At 40.2% G+C, this 14,915-nt stretch overlaps 2 protein-coding genes across 2 annotated transcripts in view; both read left to right on the forward strand.

Annotated features, from left to right (window-relative positions):
- ZNF577 (zinc finger protein 577) lies at nt 1-14,515 on the forward strand. The gene is made up of 4 exons (XM_041743757.1): nt 1-138; nt 1,114-1,240; nt 1,510-1,605; nt 7,362-14,515. The coding sequence occupies exons 1-4, from the start codon at nt 124-126 to the stop codon at nt 8,714-8,716; spliced, it is 1,593 nt and encodes a 530-aa protein (XP_041599691.1). The 5' UTR covers nt 1-123; the 3' UTR covers nt 8,717-14,515.
- The window catches only part of LOC121484451 (zinc finger protein 268-like), a 27,175-nt gene continuing 13,480 nt past the window's right edge, over nt 1,221-14,915 (forward strand). The window contains exons 1-2 of the mRNA XM_041743742.1: nt 1,221-1,240; nt 1,510-1,605. The gene's annotated coding sequence lies outside the window, so the exon portion shown is untranslated. The remainder of the gene's footprint in view (nt 1,241-1,509; nt 1,606-14,915) is intronic.

The following is a 14,915-nucleotide window of genomic DNA, read 5'->3' on the forward strand; positions in this document are numbered from 1 at the left end:
AGGAGATCATCATTTCTGGCAGCAGCCTGACTTGAGATATCTGACATAACCTCCAGGCAGGCCCAGAGCAGACAGAAGACAGAGCATATCCTGGATTGCTAGCCCTTTCTTTAGAACAGGAAAATGACCAATGCCCAGGTAAGGTTTATTTTACCTATTTTGTCCTTTGTTTCCCAGTGGATTTGTGGAAGCCTCTAAAACAGGGTCTGATAAAATGAGACACTATAGTTGATAAAAGTCAGCATCTGTTGGAAAATAAGTTTAGGTGATAATCTTAAAATCTGGGTAGGTTAGGAAGGAAAATATATAGGTCATAGGATTCATACAAAGCTCTTAAGGATGGAACCAAGGTAAATGACTGTGTAAGACTTTGTGGGCTGCCTTAGCTTTGAATTTGTGTCTCATTTCTTGGTACCTGTAATAACGAGAAAAACATGAAAAGCTACATGATGTGTACTATCTATGAGGAGAAAGCAAACCAGTTCTTCAGGGAAAGTAATTTTGTTGCTCTTAGTACTTAAATTTCTTTTCCTCACTCTTCACCGAAATTTTGTGGTAGACAGTGTCCTCAGTATCAGTCATGTAATAAAGACACAGGATGTTTCCTTTGGCTTTTTCTCATTGTGTTCCTCAGAGTAAGCTAAGGGGGTAAATGCCAAAGCAGAACTCGATTGGATAAATTCTTCAAAAGCTGTGCACCTGGATGATACAACCTTCTAGCAGTCCACACTTTACCCAGGAATAAAACCTGAATTATTTAATAGAATGAATGGGTGCTTGATCTGTGAGTGGTCCTCCATGAAGGAGAATTTTGCCATTTGGCAGAAGACAGCTGAAAATTCCATTCTTTAATAACAGCTTGGAGTACAGATAGTAGCCATGCTCCCTTTATACCTTCTTAATCACTGGTTAAATTTCTGTTTTTTGTAAGCTACCCAGTGTGTGGTATTTTGTTATAGCAATCTGAGTGGACTAAGATACATGGTGTATGTGGTATGTGAAATACCCACAGTGTGCATAATGTATCATGGGAAAATGACCAGAATCTGTTTCTGTTCCTCTCTTCCACATCATCTGTTCTACCTTAGCTTGCATTGACATTTGTTGTTACAGGCATCATTATCATTTGAGGATGTGGCTGTGAGCTTCTCCTGGGAGGAGTGGCAATTACTGACTCTGTCTCAGAAGGACCTGTACTGGGACGTGATGTTGGAGAACTACAATAACCTGGTGTCCCTGGGTGAGGACAGCATCACAATCAGTTGCCTTTTCTTTCTCATTCAATAAAATCTGTAGTATTCCTGAAATATCTCCTGGTTTGGACTAAACATTGTAGGGTATAGACTCTTACTCTCCTCTTTGGCCCTAGAGTGTAGATGTTCTCCCTTTCCTGGGAAAAGGATTTTACTTTACTGAAGTACAAATGATGTACAACCTCTCTCCAGTTTTCATAGATTCCTCAGGCTTAAGTACTTGGTGCCAAGTTGTCCATGATTTCCCATTTTACAGGTTATCAAGCCAGCAAACAAGATTCACTCTTTCAGTTGGAGCAAGGAGGACTGCCATGGACAGTAGAGGGAGTAGCTCATAGTCAAACTTGTCCAGGTGAGTGAGTGAAAATCAGGAAAATGAGGAGAAAGGACACTAAAATTCCGGTTGATCAGTGAAAGGTTAACACTCTGGAATTAGTGTGTGGGGAACTTTTTTTTTTTTTTTTTTATACCAGTTGGTGACACAGATATCTGATCAACTCCTTTCTGTATCTCTCTTCTTCATTAGGGCTGTTCTTTGCCTGCTGTGAAAGGATGAGGTCTTTCTTTTTTTCTCATTTCTAGATCTGATTACAGCCTTTCATCTAGGATCCAGATTTCTTACCTGGTTCCCTCCTGCCCAGCTTGTGTGTGTCTTCTCCCCTTCTTTTTCTGCAGAGTTCCCACCACCTGTTCTTTGACGATTTTCTTCTGTACAGACGGCTTTGCACTTGGCACAGTCCTCATCTTCTGCACATCCCTGCCCCTTTCAAAAGGGCTGAAATCCCTCCCTGACACCCCACCTCACCTGAAGGCATTTGAAAATTACACATACCTTTACTCTTAGGGCACCTCTGTCTACTTATTCAGTCTTTGCTTCCCCAACTTCCTGGTCCTGGGTTTGTTTTTTGTTTTTGTCTTAATCTTCTGCTTGATTCTCATATTAAGAGTTTCATTCATTCTCTAGGCCTAAATTCTTCTTTCTCTGCTGGAGAGTACCAAAGTGACCTCTTCTGCTGAAGTCTAATCTGCATGTAATCCCCGGTCTGTTGCCAGCCCCCAGGGCAGCCGCCCTTTGATGTCTTCCTTCCTGTATGCAAAAGCAGAGTCCTCCTTCCTCTCGCATAATGATTTCACCATAATAGAGTGTACTCATATATATTTGAAGAGTTAAGCTGTCTGTAGTCTGACAGTTATTTCCAAATTGACACCTCCCCTTCTGTAGTCTGATCTGATCTCTAATTCTATATTTTGTCTGCACCAAGAATAATTTTCCCGAGAAGTCCTTTTCCCCTCAGCTTTAGTGTTGTAACCTGAGATCATTTTTCCTCTTAGTGAATCTTTTTACTCCAAGTGCATTTTACTTAGGTTCTGCTGTGCTGCAGTACATGTTGGTGCTTGGTCACCTGTGACTTCCCTTGAATTTTCTGTACTATTTCTGATGGTCTCTGCTATTTCTGTTAAATTTTGTTGTTTTGGAAAGGCCCTTGGAAATTGTACACTCTCAATTCCCACCCCTGAGTAGGCTGTGATCATTTGGTCTTGCGTTGCAGCGGTTGCTACACACACTGACTGTGTTCATTTAGTCCCTTTTAATGCTGTATGGCTGTATTCCTCTGTGGGCATGGGGCATTAAAGAAGGGGAACTGGAACTTGATGAGAAAACAGGAGGAACAAGAACTGGTTAAAAAAACAAGAGATCCACATATATTTAGAGGTTGAGAAGATAAGAACCCAGCTGGGTAGAGTGAGAAGTATTGGGCTGTGGTAGGAGGAGGGTCAGAAAATGTCCTGAAAACAAGTGACAAACTCATTCCAAAGAGGAGGAAGTGGATAATATAATGTCCAATAAGCTGGAGGACTGGCACCTGTGCATTTGATTGTGTTGGATTTTTCTGGCCAGATACTGGCTTCTTTCACCTTGAGCTCTTTTTATCTCCACAAAGTCCAGTGCACACTTGGAACTCCCTCTTTTCTGATTTCTCTGTACTTTGTGTCTACACTGCATTGACTCAGTAATGATCACATGTTATTTTATTGTTTTACTGGTTGATATGAGGCTTTTTTCCATATAGAGAAAAGGTCTCTATCTTACTCTTCTTTGCTGTGTATAGACTACATAATCACTCACAGCATCACTTGCATCTGTTCATTACATCTTGAAAGTAGGTCTTATTTTTTCTTTCTTTCTTTCTTTCTTTCTTTCTTTCTTTCTTTCTTTCTTTTCTTCTTCGTGTGTGTGTGTGTGTGTGTGTGTGTTTAAATCAGAGATGTGTGTATAAACTATGTGGGAACTTTTTCAGACCACAGGCTTCATCTTGAGATTTGGCTTCTACTCTACTCAATATGGAGAGTGCCCTGAGCATATGAAATTGGAAAGACTGTGCTTTGATCCCTGTAGTTGAAGAACGACCACTCTAATACACCCTGAAAGATTTGAGTCTAATGCAGGATGGAAGTCCCTTCCAAATGTCAAAGTCTTAGGTTGATGTATGTGCCTAAAATCCTAAAATTTTTAGCATTTGATTATGAGGCATAGACAGGGACTGTTTTTGCAAAATTAGAGAAATTGATTTGGTAAACACTTTGGTAAAGTGTTACAGAAAGAATAAAATACTTTTTAGAAGATTGATAAAATAATTTCTTCAAGAAAGATAGCTGAGTTTCAAATAAAAATGATATGAGTCAGTAAAAAGTTTTTGGAGATGGAAATGAGGAAGGTAATGTAGGAGATTCTTAACAGATTGGCCTCTAGGAGACTATGTGAAAGGAAATGGCTGATTACTGTGGATTTTATGTTAATAATTGGCGTAGAGGGTGAGTTTAGTTCTATTTTATCTTTTGTGCTATTTTTAGACAGCCTTGCTTGATAGCTTGCTTGAGTCTTGATAGCTGGATAGTAGCATCGAAACATGGCAAGTTTGAGTTTGGAGTTCTAGGATATATGGAAGATAAGGCAGGTCAATGTTTTGTTCTTGATTGGGGATTCTCTTAATTGGTTGGTGTCAGAGATGATGTAGGAACAGAGAGATGAAGGAAGAATGTGGCATCAGTTGAAAGAAGAAATTTTGGGAATGAGTATATCAAATAGGTTATAATGGCAAATAATGAATATGGTTTATATGAATATAGATGGCCTATACCTGTGCTATCCAGTGTGTTGGCCACTGGCCCCATGTGCCTACATAAATTTAATTAACATTAAGTAAAATTACAAATTCAGTTCTGCCATTACTCTAGTCACTCACATTCAGGTACTCAATAGTCAGTGTGGCTAGTGGGTACCATATTAGAAAACATAGATATAGAACATTCCCATTATTGCAGAAAATTTTATTGAACAGCACAGTACACAGTTATAGTGTGATTAAACTGATTGGAGAAGGTGATGTTTCCATCAGTCAATAAACTGTACTCTTCTCTAGGACAAGGGCAAATGGCTTAAGGACTTTTTTTTTTTTAATAGAGAAAATGTGCACACATGCAGGTGGTAGGGTTGGGGCAAGAGGGAGAGGGAGAGAGAAAGAGAATCTTAAGCAGGATCCACACTCAGCATGGAGCTAGACATGGGGCTTGAGCTCATGACCCTGAGATCATGACTTGAGCGAAATCAAGAGTTGGATGCTTGACTGAGCTACCCAGGTGCCCCTAAAGACCTATTTTTAAATTCTAGATGGACATATATGTGTCTGGATATATTGGACTGGATGAGGTTGCATCATTTCTACAAAGAAAATTCAAGTATTGACTACAGTATTACTCTAAATAGGTGATTGGTGTTTTATATAAATTTAGTTTTGGTGTGCAGGTGGAATGTGAAGGAAAGACTAAGTAACAAGATGATTGTTGAATATTTTACCTCAATGATCTTGGGATGAAATTCTGTAGGTCCTACATTCTGATTTTCCAGTTCTAGCCCTTTGTTACGAAAACCCACATTGTTTATATGTTTGATCAACATTTTTTTGATGTTTGGGGGAATCCCTTGGTGGCTCAGTGGTTTGGCACTTGCCTTTGGCCCATGGCATGATCCTGGAGCCCCGGGATCGAGTTCTGTATCGGGCTCTCTTCATGGAGCCTACTTCTCCCTCTGCCTGTGTCTCTGCCTTTTTCTCTCTGTGTTTCTCATGAATAAATAAATAAATTCTTTAAAAAACACACACACACACTTTTTTTGATGTCTCTGGATGGGATTTTCATATTCTCTTTGCATAGCCCTCTCCCAAAACTCTTAAGACGTAGAATCCATGAAATTCTTGTCCTGTGCTTTCCTCTTTCTCTGTCCATCCTTCCTATATTATCTCATCTGGTTCTGTGTAGTCCAGATATTTAAGTACTATTTATAAACTCATGACTTAAAATTGTTATCTGAAAGGGTGCCTGGATGGCTCAGTTGGTTAAGTGGCTGACTTTTGATCTCAGCTCAGGTCTTGATATCAGGGCTGTAAGTTCAAGCCTTGCATTGGGCTCCACTCATGGAGCCCCACTTAAATGTTATCTGAAGTCTGGAACTTTCTCCACACTCATAGATCTAACCAGGTACTTCATATTTGTTCTTGAACGTATATATTATATAAAACCTAATGTGTCCCTCAAAATGAAGCACTTGATTCCCCACCAGTGCCAAACCTGTCTCCCTAATCTTCCTCATCGTATTAAATGGCACCAGCATCTATAGAGATGTGTAAGCCACATATCAAGAAGTTATTCTTGATGATTCTTTCTTCCTTTGGCATCCATTCTTACACTGAGCCTTATCTTTTTGTCCTGTCATTGTCTTTCCCTTCTCTATACTATGTCATTGTCCTTGTCTATTTCTCCATCTCCATGATGGTCATTCATGCTAATGCTGTTACTTCTTGCCTGAACTCTGCTGTGGCCTCTTGTGTATTCTCTCAACAACTTCATCTCTCCAGTTCATTCTTCATACAACAGATACGTGATTATTGGTATTTGGGAAAATATTGTATTCCTGCCAAAAGACATTCAGTCGCCTATGGCCATTGCTCTTAGCTAAAATCTAATTTCTAACAAAGTCTTCCTAGAGGAAGACTAGAGGAAGACATCATCTATATGTTCTCAATTCTTCCTCCCTTTTGAAACTTATCTATTTCCACTTCACTCAAGCTCAAGACAATGCAGGTACATCAGCCTCTCTTATGTTTCTTGATCATGCCTAAGTTTTTCTGCCTTTGGGTTTTTGCATTGGCTGTTCCTTCTAAGGATGTTCTTCATCAAGTTATTTGCATAACATTTGCTCATTCTTATCTTATGTCACCTTAACTTTCCTTGTCTCGTGGATAGCTTTTTTTTTTTTTTAAAGATTGTATTCATTTATTCATGAGAGACATACACAGAGAGAGAGAAAGGCAGAGACACAGGCAGAGGGAGAAGCAGGCTCCATGTTGGGAGCCCAATGAGGGACTTGATTCCAGGACTCCAGGATCATACCCTGAGCCAAAGACAGGTGCTAAACTGCTGAGCCACCCAGAGATCCCCGTGGATAACTATTTTATCTAAGATTAACCTACCACTGCTCTATCACCTTCAATATACATATCATTTTGCACATTCTGTAATTTTTTTCTTTGGTTACTTGTTGATCTGCTCTTTCCCCCCTCAATCTTGCTCTCTCTCTTTTTATTAGAATGACAGCTCAAGAGAGACAGATTATATAAGGTACCTTAGTGTCATTGATTTATTCTGATTTTGATATTCTAATATTATTCTAACGCTTAAATATCATATTGTAGTATATTCCCAAATACCAGCACATTCAGTGTTTGTTGGATGAATGGATCCATCCCCTCCATCTTCTTTTGTTCTTTTCCAATCACAGTGTGGTTCTATTTTTACTTCTGTCACCATTTTGCAAGGTCCTATTTGGAAAGAATCCCAAGTTATATTTATTCATTCTAGGCTGTTTCTGAAGTAGTCTGTTTTTCCTTTTGCTGTTTTATAATACTGTCTTTTTTTCACAGAGCACAGGGTATATTTCTCTTAGACTAGGATCTTACAGAGAGCTAGCCCAAACCATGGCTTTTTTTTTTTTTTTTTTACATTTTTTCCCCCTAAAATTATCATGGATGTTTTCATTCTTCTTTTTCCTAGAAGAAATATGGGAGATTGACCATATGCAGTGGCACCCAGAAAACCAAAACAGGAGTAAAACTTTGGAAAGATGTCAGCAAAGTTATGCACTTGGAAATAATTTCGATTTATGCAAAAGTCTTGTTCCTTTAATACAAAGACACAATAAGTTTGGCTCATGTTATAAAAGTTTGAGATCACACTTAGGTTTTGTTACCCAGAATAGAAGATATGCAGGAGAGAATTCTGATAAGTTTGGTAGATGTGGGAAATCATCAGTCTCCATCCAGCAGGATACAACTGTTACTGGAATTAAATGCCATGGATGCATTAAACCCAGTAGCTCTAAATCAAAGCTCAATGAACATCAAAAAACTTATACAGAAGAGAAACCACATGAATGCAGTGAGTGCGGAAAAGCCTTCTCCAGGAAGGCACAGCTCATTAGGCATCAGAGAACTGAAAGAGGAGAGAAGCCTCACAGATGCAGTGAATGTGGGAAAACATTCATGAGGAAGATTCAGCTCACTGAACACCAGAGAACTCACACTGGAGAGAAACCCCATGAATGTAATGAATGTGGAAAAGCCTTCTCCAGAAAGTCACAGCTTATGGTACATCAGAGAACTCATACAGGAGAGAAACCCTATGGATGCAGTGAGTGCGGCAAAGCATTCAGCCGAAAGTGCCGGCTCAATAGACATCAGCGATCTCACACTGGGGAGAAACTCTATGGATGTAGCGTGTGTGGGAAAGCCTTTTCCCAGAAGGCATACCTCATTGCACATCAGAGACTTCACACAGGAGAGAAGCCTTATGAATGCAGTGAATGTGGAAGAACTTTCTTTTTTAAGTCAGATCTGACCAAGCATCAGAGAATTCATACGGGAGAGAAACCTTATGAATGCAGTGAGTGCAAAAAAGCTTTCAGGAGCAAGTCAAAGCTCATTCAGCATCAGCGGACTCATACTGGAGAGAGACCATATGTGTGCAGTGAATGTGGCAAAGCCTTTGCCCACATGTCAGTCCTCATTAAACACAAGAAAACTCATACAAGAGAGAAAGCTATAAATTCACTGAAGGTGGAGAAACCTTCATCAGGGAGTCACAGCTCTTTATACATGAGTGAACTTGCACAGGAACAAAACCAGATGAACACAGTGCCTGTGGAAATACCTTCCTTGGGAACTCAGCCCTTGTTAAACCTCCGTGAGTTCCTTGGGGATAGAAATGTAATGTTTGTGGAACAGCCTTTTCAAAGAAATCAGGCCTCAGTAGATAGTCAGGAATTTGCACAGGGAATAAGTCTTGCAAATGCAGTGAATGTGACACCTTCTGTAATAAATTATGTCTTCTATGTTACAGACATTGTGTAGGAAAGAAAATCTCTGATACCATAATTTATCTGATACTAGAAAAGCCTTTAGCAAGGATATTCCACACATTATATGTCAGAGCTCATTTTGGGTAGGAATACAATGGCTCTACTGGTGGTAGAGGATAAGTCTGTGAGAATTCAGACTTATTAAATATCTATGAAATCCCACTGGGCAGAAATGCAGCTATTGTAGGGAAGCCTTTTCCATTGGCATCAAAGAATTCCCACAGGACCAGAATATTAGGAAAGAATGTGATAATGTTTTCAATGATAAGTTCTACCTCATCACATCACAGAAATGTAGAAATACACCTCTAGAGACACCAAATATGGACAACATTTTTAGTAAAATGTGGAAGAACTTATAGGAAGGAGAAAACCCCTGAACGCAATAAAAGATGGAAATTCTAAGTTGGGAATTCTATTGCCAAACTAATATGTCACAATTTTATACCTTGGGAATCTGGGACTTTTCTAATAAATGAAATCTTGGGACTAGGAATTGCATCCTGTAGCAAAAACGTATGAATATGATGAATGTGATAAGAGGCTGCTGTAACAACCATAAATTTGGTGGTTTAAAACAACTCACATGTATTACAGCTCTGGGGGTCTGAAGTCTGAGATGTATCCCACTGGACTAAATACAAGGTGTTGGCAGGGCTATATTTAATTTTGGATGCTCTAGGAGAACCCGTTTTCCTTTGCTCTTCCATCTGCTAGAAGCTGCCTAAATTTGTGGCTTGCAGACCCCTTCCACCTTCAAAGTCAGCAATAGCTGATCAGTTCTTCCATCACTCTGGCACTGATGTCTACCTCTTTCCTACATTTACAGACCTGTATGACTACATTGGGCCCACCCAGATAATCAGGATAACCTTCTTATCTTAAAATCACTCTGCCTACTACCTTAATTCCCCCTTGCCTTATACTGTGACATATTCACAGGTCCTGGAGATTAGGATGTGGACATTTTTTTGGGGGGGGGGTATTATCTGCCAACTGCAGATCATTCTCTGGCATCCAATTATTTGTGTCCATACCCCATGCAAAATATATTCACTCTCTCCTAGCATCTCAATCCCATCCAAGTCCAAAATCTCATCTAAATCAAGAGCTCAGGGACACCTGGGTGGCTCAGCAGTTGAGCGCCTCCCTTTGACCCAGGGCGTGATCCTCGAGTCCCGGGATTGAGTACCACATGGGGCTCCTGTGTGGAGCCTGCTTCTTTCTCTGCCTGTGTGTCTCTGCCCCTCTCTCTGTGTCTCTCATGAATAAATAAAATCTTTTTAAAAAATATAAAAAATCTAAGAGCTCAAAAGCTCTAAATCAAGCATTGGGGAGGCTCTGCATATAATTTGTCCTGAGGCACAATTCCTCTGTGAGCATGTGAAACTCTAGAAACAAGTCAGATGGCCCTAGAATACCTAATTGCATCTTTTACTTTAAATGACCTTTGCAGTGTAGTGGAACATAGTTACAGGTTCTGGGGATTAGGACATGAACATCTTTGGGAGGCCATTCTGTCTACAAAAACATTAGATTTCAGAGAATTCATACTATGGTAAATTCCTACCTAGCCATTAAATTTATGGAAGTGTGCACAAGAAGTAACTTTTTCTACAATCAGGGAATCTTAACACTTGTGTCATTATATGTGACCAGCAAGGAATACTTTTGAAATACGTAAATCAAATGATCAGCACTGGAAAATAACTTATAAATGCCCTAAAGGAACATGAGATTTATGTGCTGCAAATGCTGCCAAATGTATTTGTATCTATTCTGAAATTGTATAAATTAACATCCTATTCTGAGTATAGAATGCATATTCCATAATGTGCCTAAGTACCAGAATTCTTCACAGCCAATTCCAACAATTTTTTTAACAAATGCTTATGTACTCTTATTAATAATAAAAAAATACGAGTGGGCTGTTTTCAGACATTGGGCAATAGGGAGATCAGGATAGCTATCTCAAGAGAAAAGAAACAAATGAAGGGAGCCTTATGACTACCTCCAGCCTGGAGAGAGTTTCCATTCAGCATAGGAGGGAGAATCTAATCAGATTCTGGCAGTCTCTGAATTGAGAGTTTAGAGTTTGGAGAATTTAAGGTGGCTCAAATTTATGGGGTAGGTTACAGAGAGGAGCTGCACCCAGATGTAGCACATTCCCCACATGATTTGAAGTTGTGATCACACATATGTGAGGAAGCTCCCTCGGCTGGAGAAAGAACTACTGGAAAGGAACGGGCAGAGCCATCCTTGGAACTTGCACAGGTTGGAAGTAATTTGTGTTTCCACCCATTGGAATGGACTCCCCCTCCCTGCCCCGGCCCAACATTTGGAAAATCACAATGGAACTTCAGAAAAATAGTGCCTCAGTGGGTCACTCAAATTGGCTCTAGACTAATGGCTGCTCTGAACCCTCCTGACAAAGCATAAATGCAAACCACTACAAAACCAAACTGTTTCCAAGTAAATTAATTGCTTCCCAGACCTATACCCAGTAGTATTTAGAGAAAAGAAAGCAATCCATCAAGAAAATCGACAATGTCAAAATCACAATGTCTGGCATCTACTCAAAACCTAACCAGGTCTGCAACATGAAGAAAAGTCAGTAGAGTCCCAGAATTGGCATAGGTGACAGAAAATGATGTTAAAAACAGCTATTACAGGGATCCCTGGGTGGCGCAGCGGTTTGGCGCCTGTCTTTGGCCCAGGGCACGATCCTGGAGACCCGGGATCGAATCCCACATCGGGCTCCCGGTGCATGGAGCCTGCTTCTCCCTCTGCCTGTGTCTCTGCCTCTCTCTCTCTCTCTCTGTGACTATCATAAATAAAAAAAATAAAAAAAAAACAGCTATTACAAATATTCTGTATGCTCAAGAAAGTTGTATCAAGTAGATGATAAAAATTATAATTTACTGTGGGGTTTCTCTCCACATGAGCAAAAGAGTAGATGAGGCCCAGTCTAGTCACTGGAGCCACCAATCCCAGGTTGTTCAGCCTCCCAAAAAGAAGTCAGAAGGAGGTAATTTCCATCAGTGAGGACCAGGTCCCATGAGGAAGAAACCCAGGCCCAACTAAAGTTGGAGAGTGTAGTTTGGTTTCTGTCTTGGCCCTCTGGTTTTTCTGAGAACTGAGGCATGTGTGCCACACCACAGGTTTCTGAGAGTTACAGTTTGGGATACATTGTTTTTCTAGTGAGTGGCTGGTCCTTGGCTGTTTGGTTGCTACAGGGGTTCTGGGACATGCAGTTCATCTGCTTTTGTCTATTTTTCTTCACATGAGAATTCTGCTTGAGTTCAAGTGGCTGGTGAAGAGAGTGCCTGTCAGAACCCTATCAAAGACATCCATGGTTTCTCTATGTAGCATGTGAGGGAATTGGTTGTCCGTGGGTCGAATCCAAGCTTATCCTGTGGCTCAGTGTGGACAAGGGCAGGTCTTGGTAGGTTTGTCCTGCTGTGTGGCTGGGGCAGGAGATGGCTTTAGAGAGCAACTTTGTTTTATGGGAGACATTTGTCCCCATTCCTCCTGCTCTAGGGGACTAGATGGACCCCATCTTGGAGCTAGGGAGAGGAATTTGGTTGTAGGTCCTACTGAACTTGACTGCCTCTTATCCCATCACTTCCCCTCTTGGTTCTCAGAAAAAACTGTGGGTATCTGTGTCCTCTAAGGGGTGTCTTGTCCTGACCTCCCCTCACCAGTTCTGTCACCATGAGCAGAAAATTTCTTGAACAATGTCTGCCATGCAGTGCCTTGAGGACTAAGCAAGCAACTTTCCAATAGTATTGTTATGAACAGGGAGGTGATTTAGGCAGAAAGAAATTTGATTTACATACTTTAGAACCTACAACAGTCTGTATAGGTTTACAGATTCCACCTACTTGGTCTTGATTTCCAGTCTAGAACTTGGCTCTCTAGAATTTAGAACCTGCCAGACCTTAAGAAGTCCAGAATAAGGTATCCCATAGTTGCCTGGTGCTGTACAAGTGAGCAGTAGCTCCTGGTTTGGCTTTCTCTGTGTTTTGTGTTTTAGGAGTGAAGGTAGAGGATTAGAAGTTCCTAGTTGGTGTGTGAGCTGATTAGTTGGCTCTCTGAGGGCTCCTTTTTCTAACTCCAGCTTTGTGCATTTAAGAATTCATCCTTTATGGGGCACCTGATTGGCTCAGTCAGTTGAGCATCCAGCTCTTGATTTTGGCTCAGATCATGATGACAGGATTGTGGGATTGAGCTCCGACTCAGGCTCCACACTGAACATTAAGCCTGCTTGGGATTCTCACTCTTCCTCTGCCCACCCCACCCCATGCACTCACATGCTCTCTCTCTTAAAAAATAAGAAGAAAGAAAAAGAAGAGTTCTTCCTTCATGAAAAGAGGGATGTTGAGTAATTGTTGAAACTAAAAGCTTTTCATTGAAATATCTCCTTTATCCTCGATCAGAGCTATTTTGTCAGATGTTCAGAACCAGAAAAGACAGTAGACTAAAAAATGATAGCCATTTCCTAAGAACAGAAGAAAATGACTAAGGCCCTGGTGGGTTTTTGTTTCTGTGTTTTGCCCTTCATTGTCATGGGTTTACAGAGGCTTATAAAAATAATTATCAAATGGAAACATACACACATTTCTAAATTCAGAATTTAGGAAAAATAAGTCATAAAAGCAACATCAAGACAAAGGTAGAATAATGAAATGTAGATCATTGAGTTTGCCTAAATGAATACAGGTGAATAGATACATAATGTATGACGTATTTAAGTTTAATTATAAATAGTTTATAATGTTTACAGTATCAGTAATATGTTAGTTTTCTCTTGGTGCCAAAACAAATTCTCAGGAACTTTTAGCAACTTAATGCAAATTTATTATTCCACATTCTTTAAGTCAGAAATCTGGATTGTCTTGGCTAATTTCTCTGCCCTGGATATATATATTTTTAAGATTTTAAAAATTTATTTGACAGGCAGAGGGAACTACAGGGAGAGGGAGAGAGGGAGATATATATATTTTTAAGATTTTTAAAATTTATTTGACAAGCAGAGGGAACTACAGGGAGAGGGAGAGGAAGAAGCAGCCTCCCCACCAAGCAAGGAACCTGATTCAGAGCTTAATCCCAGGACCCTGGGATCATGACCTGTGCTGAAGGCAAATGCTTAACCAACTGAGCCACCCAGGCACCCCTGCCCTGGATTTCATAAGACTAAAATCTAAGGTGTGAGTCCACAGAGTTTTTACTGGAAGGCTCTGGGAAGAAGCTGCTTCCAAGCTTACCCACGTTGTTGGTAGACTTCATTCCCTTGTGACCAGCCCCCTCTTTCCTCACTTTGTATCAGCTGCAGGTTGATCTTTATTTCTGGAGGCTGTCTATATTCCTTCTGGTGCTTTACATGCGGTCCTCTTCCAGCAATCAGTTGCATTCCTCTTATGCTTCTGGTCTCTCCAACCTCCTTCCTGATACATCTTCCTCTTCTGTTTCTAGTGCTTTTGTGATTACGTTGTGCCCATCCTGATAGTCCAAGTTAATCTTCCTATTTACAGTCAGCTGAGAAGTAGCCTTGATTAAATCTCCAAACATAGTATCTAGATTGAACAACTAAGGGGCAGGCATCTTTAGAATTCTACCTAATGCAAATAATGGATGAAACACTGAAAGTTACATGATATGTATTGTTCATAAGGAGAAATTAGACCAGCTCCCTAGAGGAAATAATTATTTCCTGGAACTTAAGTTTTTTTTTTTTTTAAGATTTATTTATTTATGTATTTATTCATGAGAGACACAGGCAGAGAGACACAGAGACATAGGCAGAAGGGGAAGCAGGCTCCTCGCAAGGAGCCTGATCTGGGACTTGATTCTGGATCCCGGGATCACTACCTGAGCCCAAGGCAGGCACCCAACTGCTGAGCCACCCAGGCATCCCCTGGAACTTAAGTCTTGAAATCAGATAATTAACTTTTCCAACTGTGTTCTACTTCAATATTATTTTGGCTTTTTTGCATCCTTTGTTTATCCATATAAATGTGAAAATTAGCTTTTTTTTTTTTTAAATGCCTTCTGTAACTTTGGTAGTAGTGATTATATTAAATCTATGTTGGTAAAAAATACAATTAATGGTTGAGCCTTTTCATCCGTGAACGTGATGCAGTTTTTCTTTTGTTTGGCTATTCTTTTATTCAGTAATGTTTTGTGTTTTT

This window comes from Vulpes lagopus, chromosome 2 (genome assembly GCF_018345385.1).
Source record: "Vulpes lagopus strain Blue_001 chromosome 2, ASM1834538v1, whole genome shotgun sequence".
Taxonomy (NCBI): domain Eukaryota; kingdom Metazoa; phylum Chordata; class Mammalia; order Carnivora; family Canidae; genus Vulpes; species Vulpes lagopus.

Coding starts and splice junctions, on each gene's coding strand:
- ZNF577 (XM_041743757.1), top strand. Junction 1,241..1,509: donor CAATAACCTGGTGTCCCTGG/GTGAGGACAGCA, acceptor CCCATTTTACAG/GTTATCAAGCCAGCAAACAA. Junction 1,606..7,361: donor TCATAGTCAAACTTGTCCAG/GTGAGTGAGTGA, acceptor TCTTTTTCCTAG/AAGAAATATGGGAGATTGAC.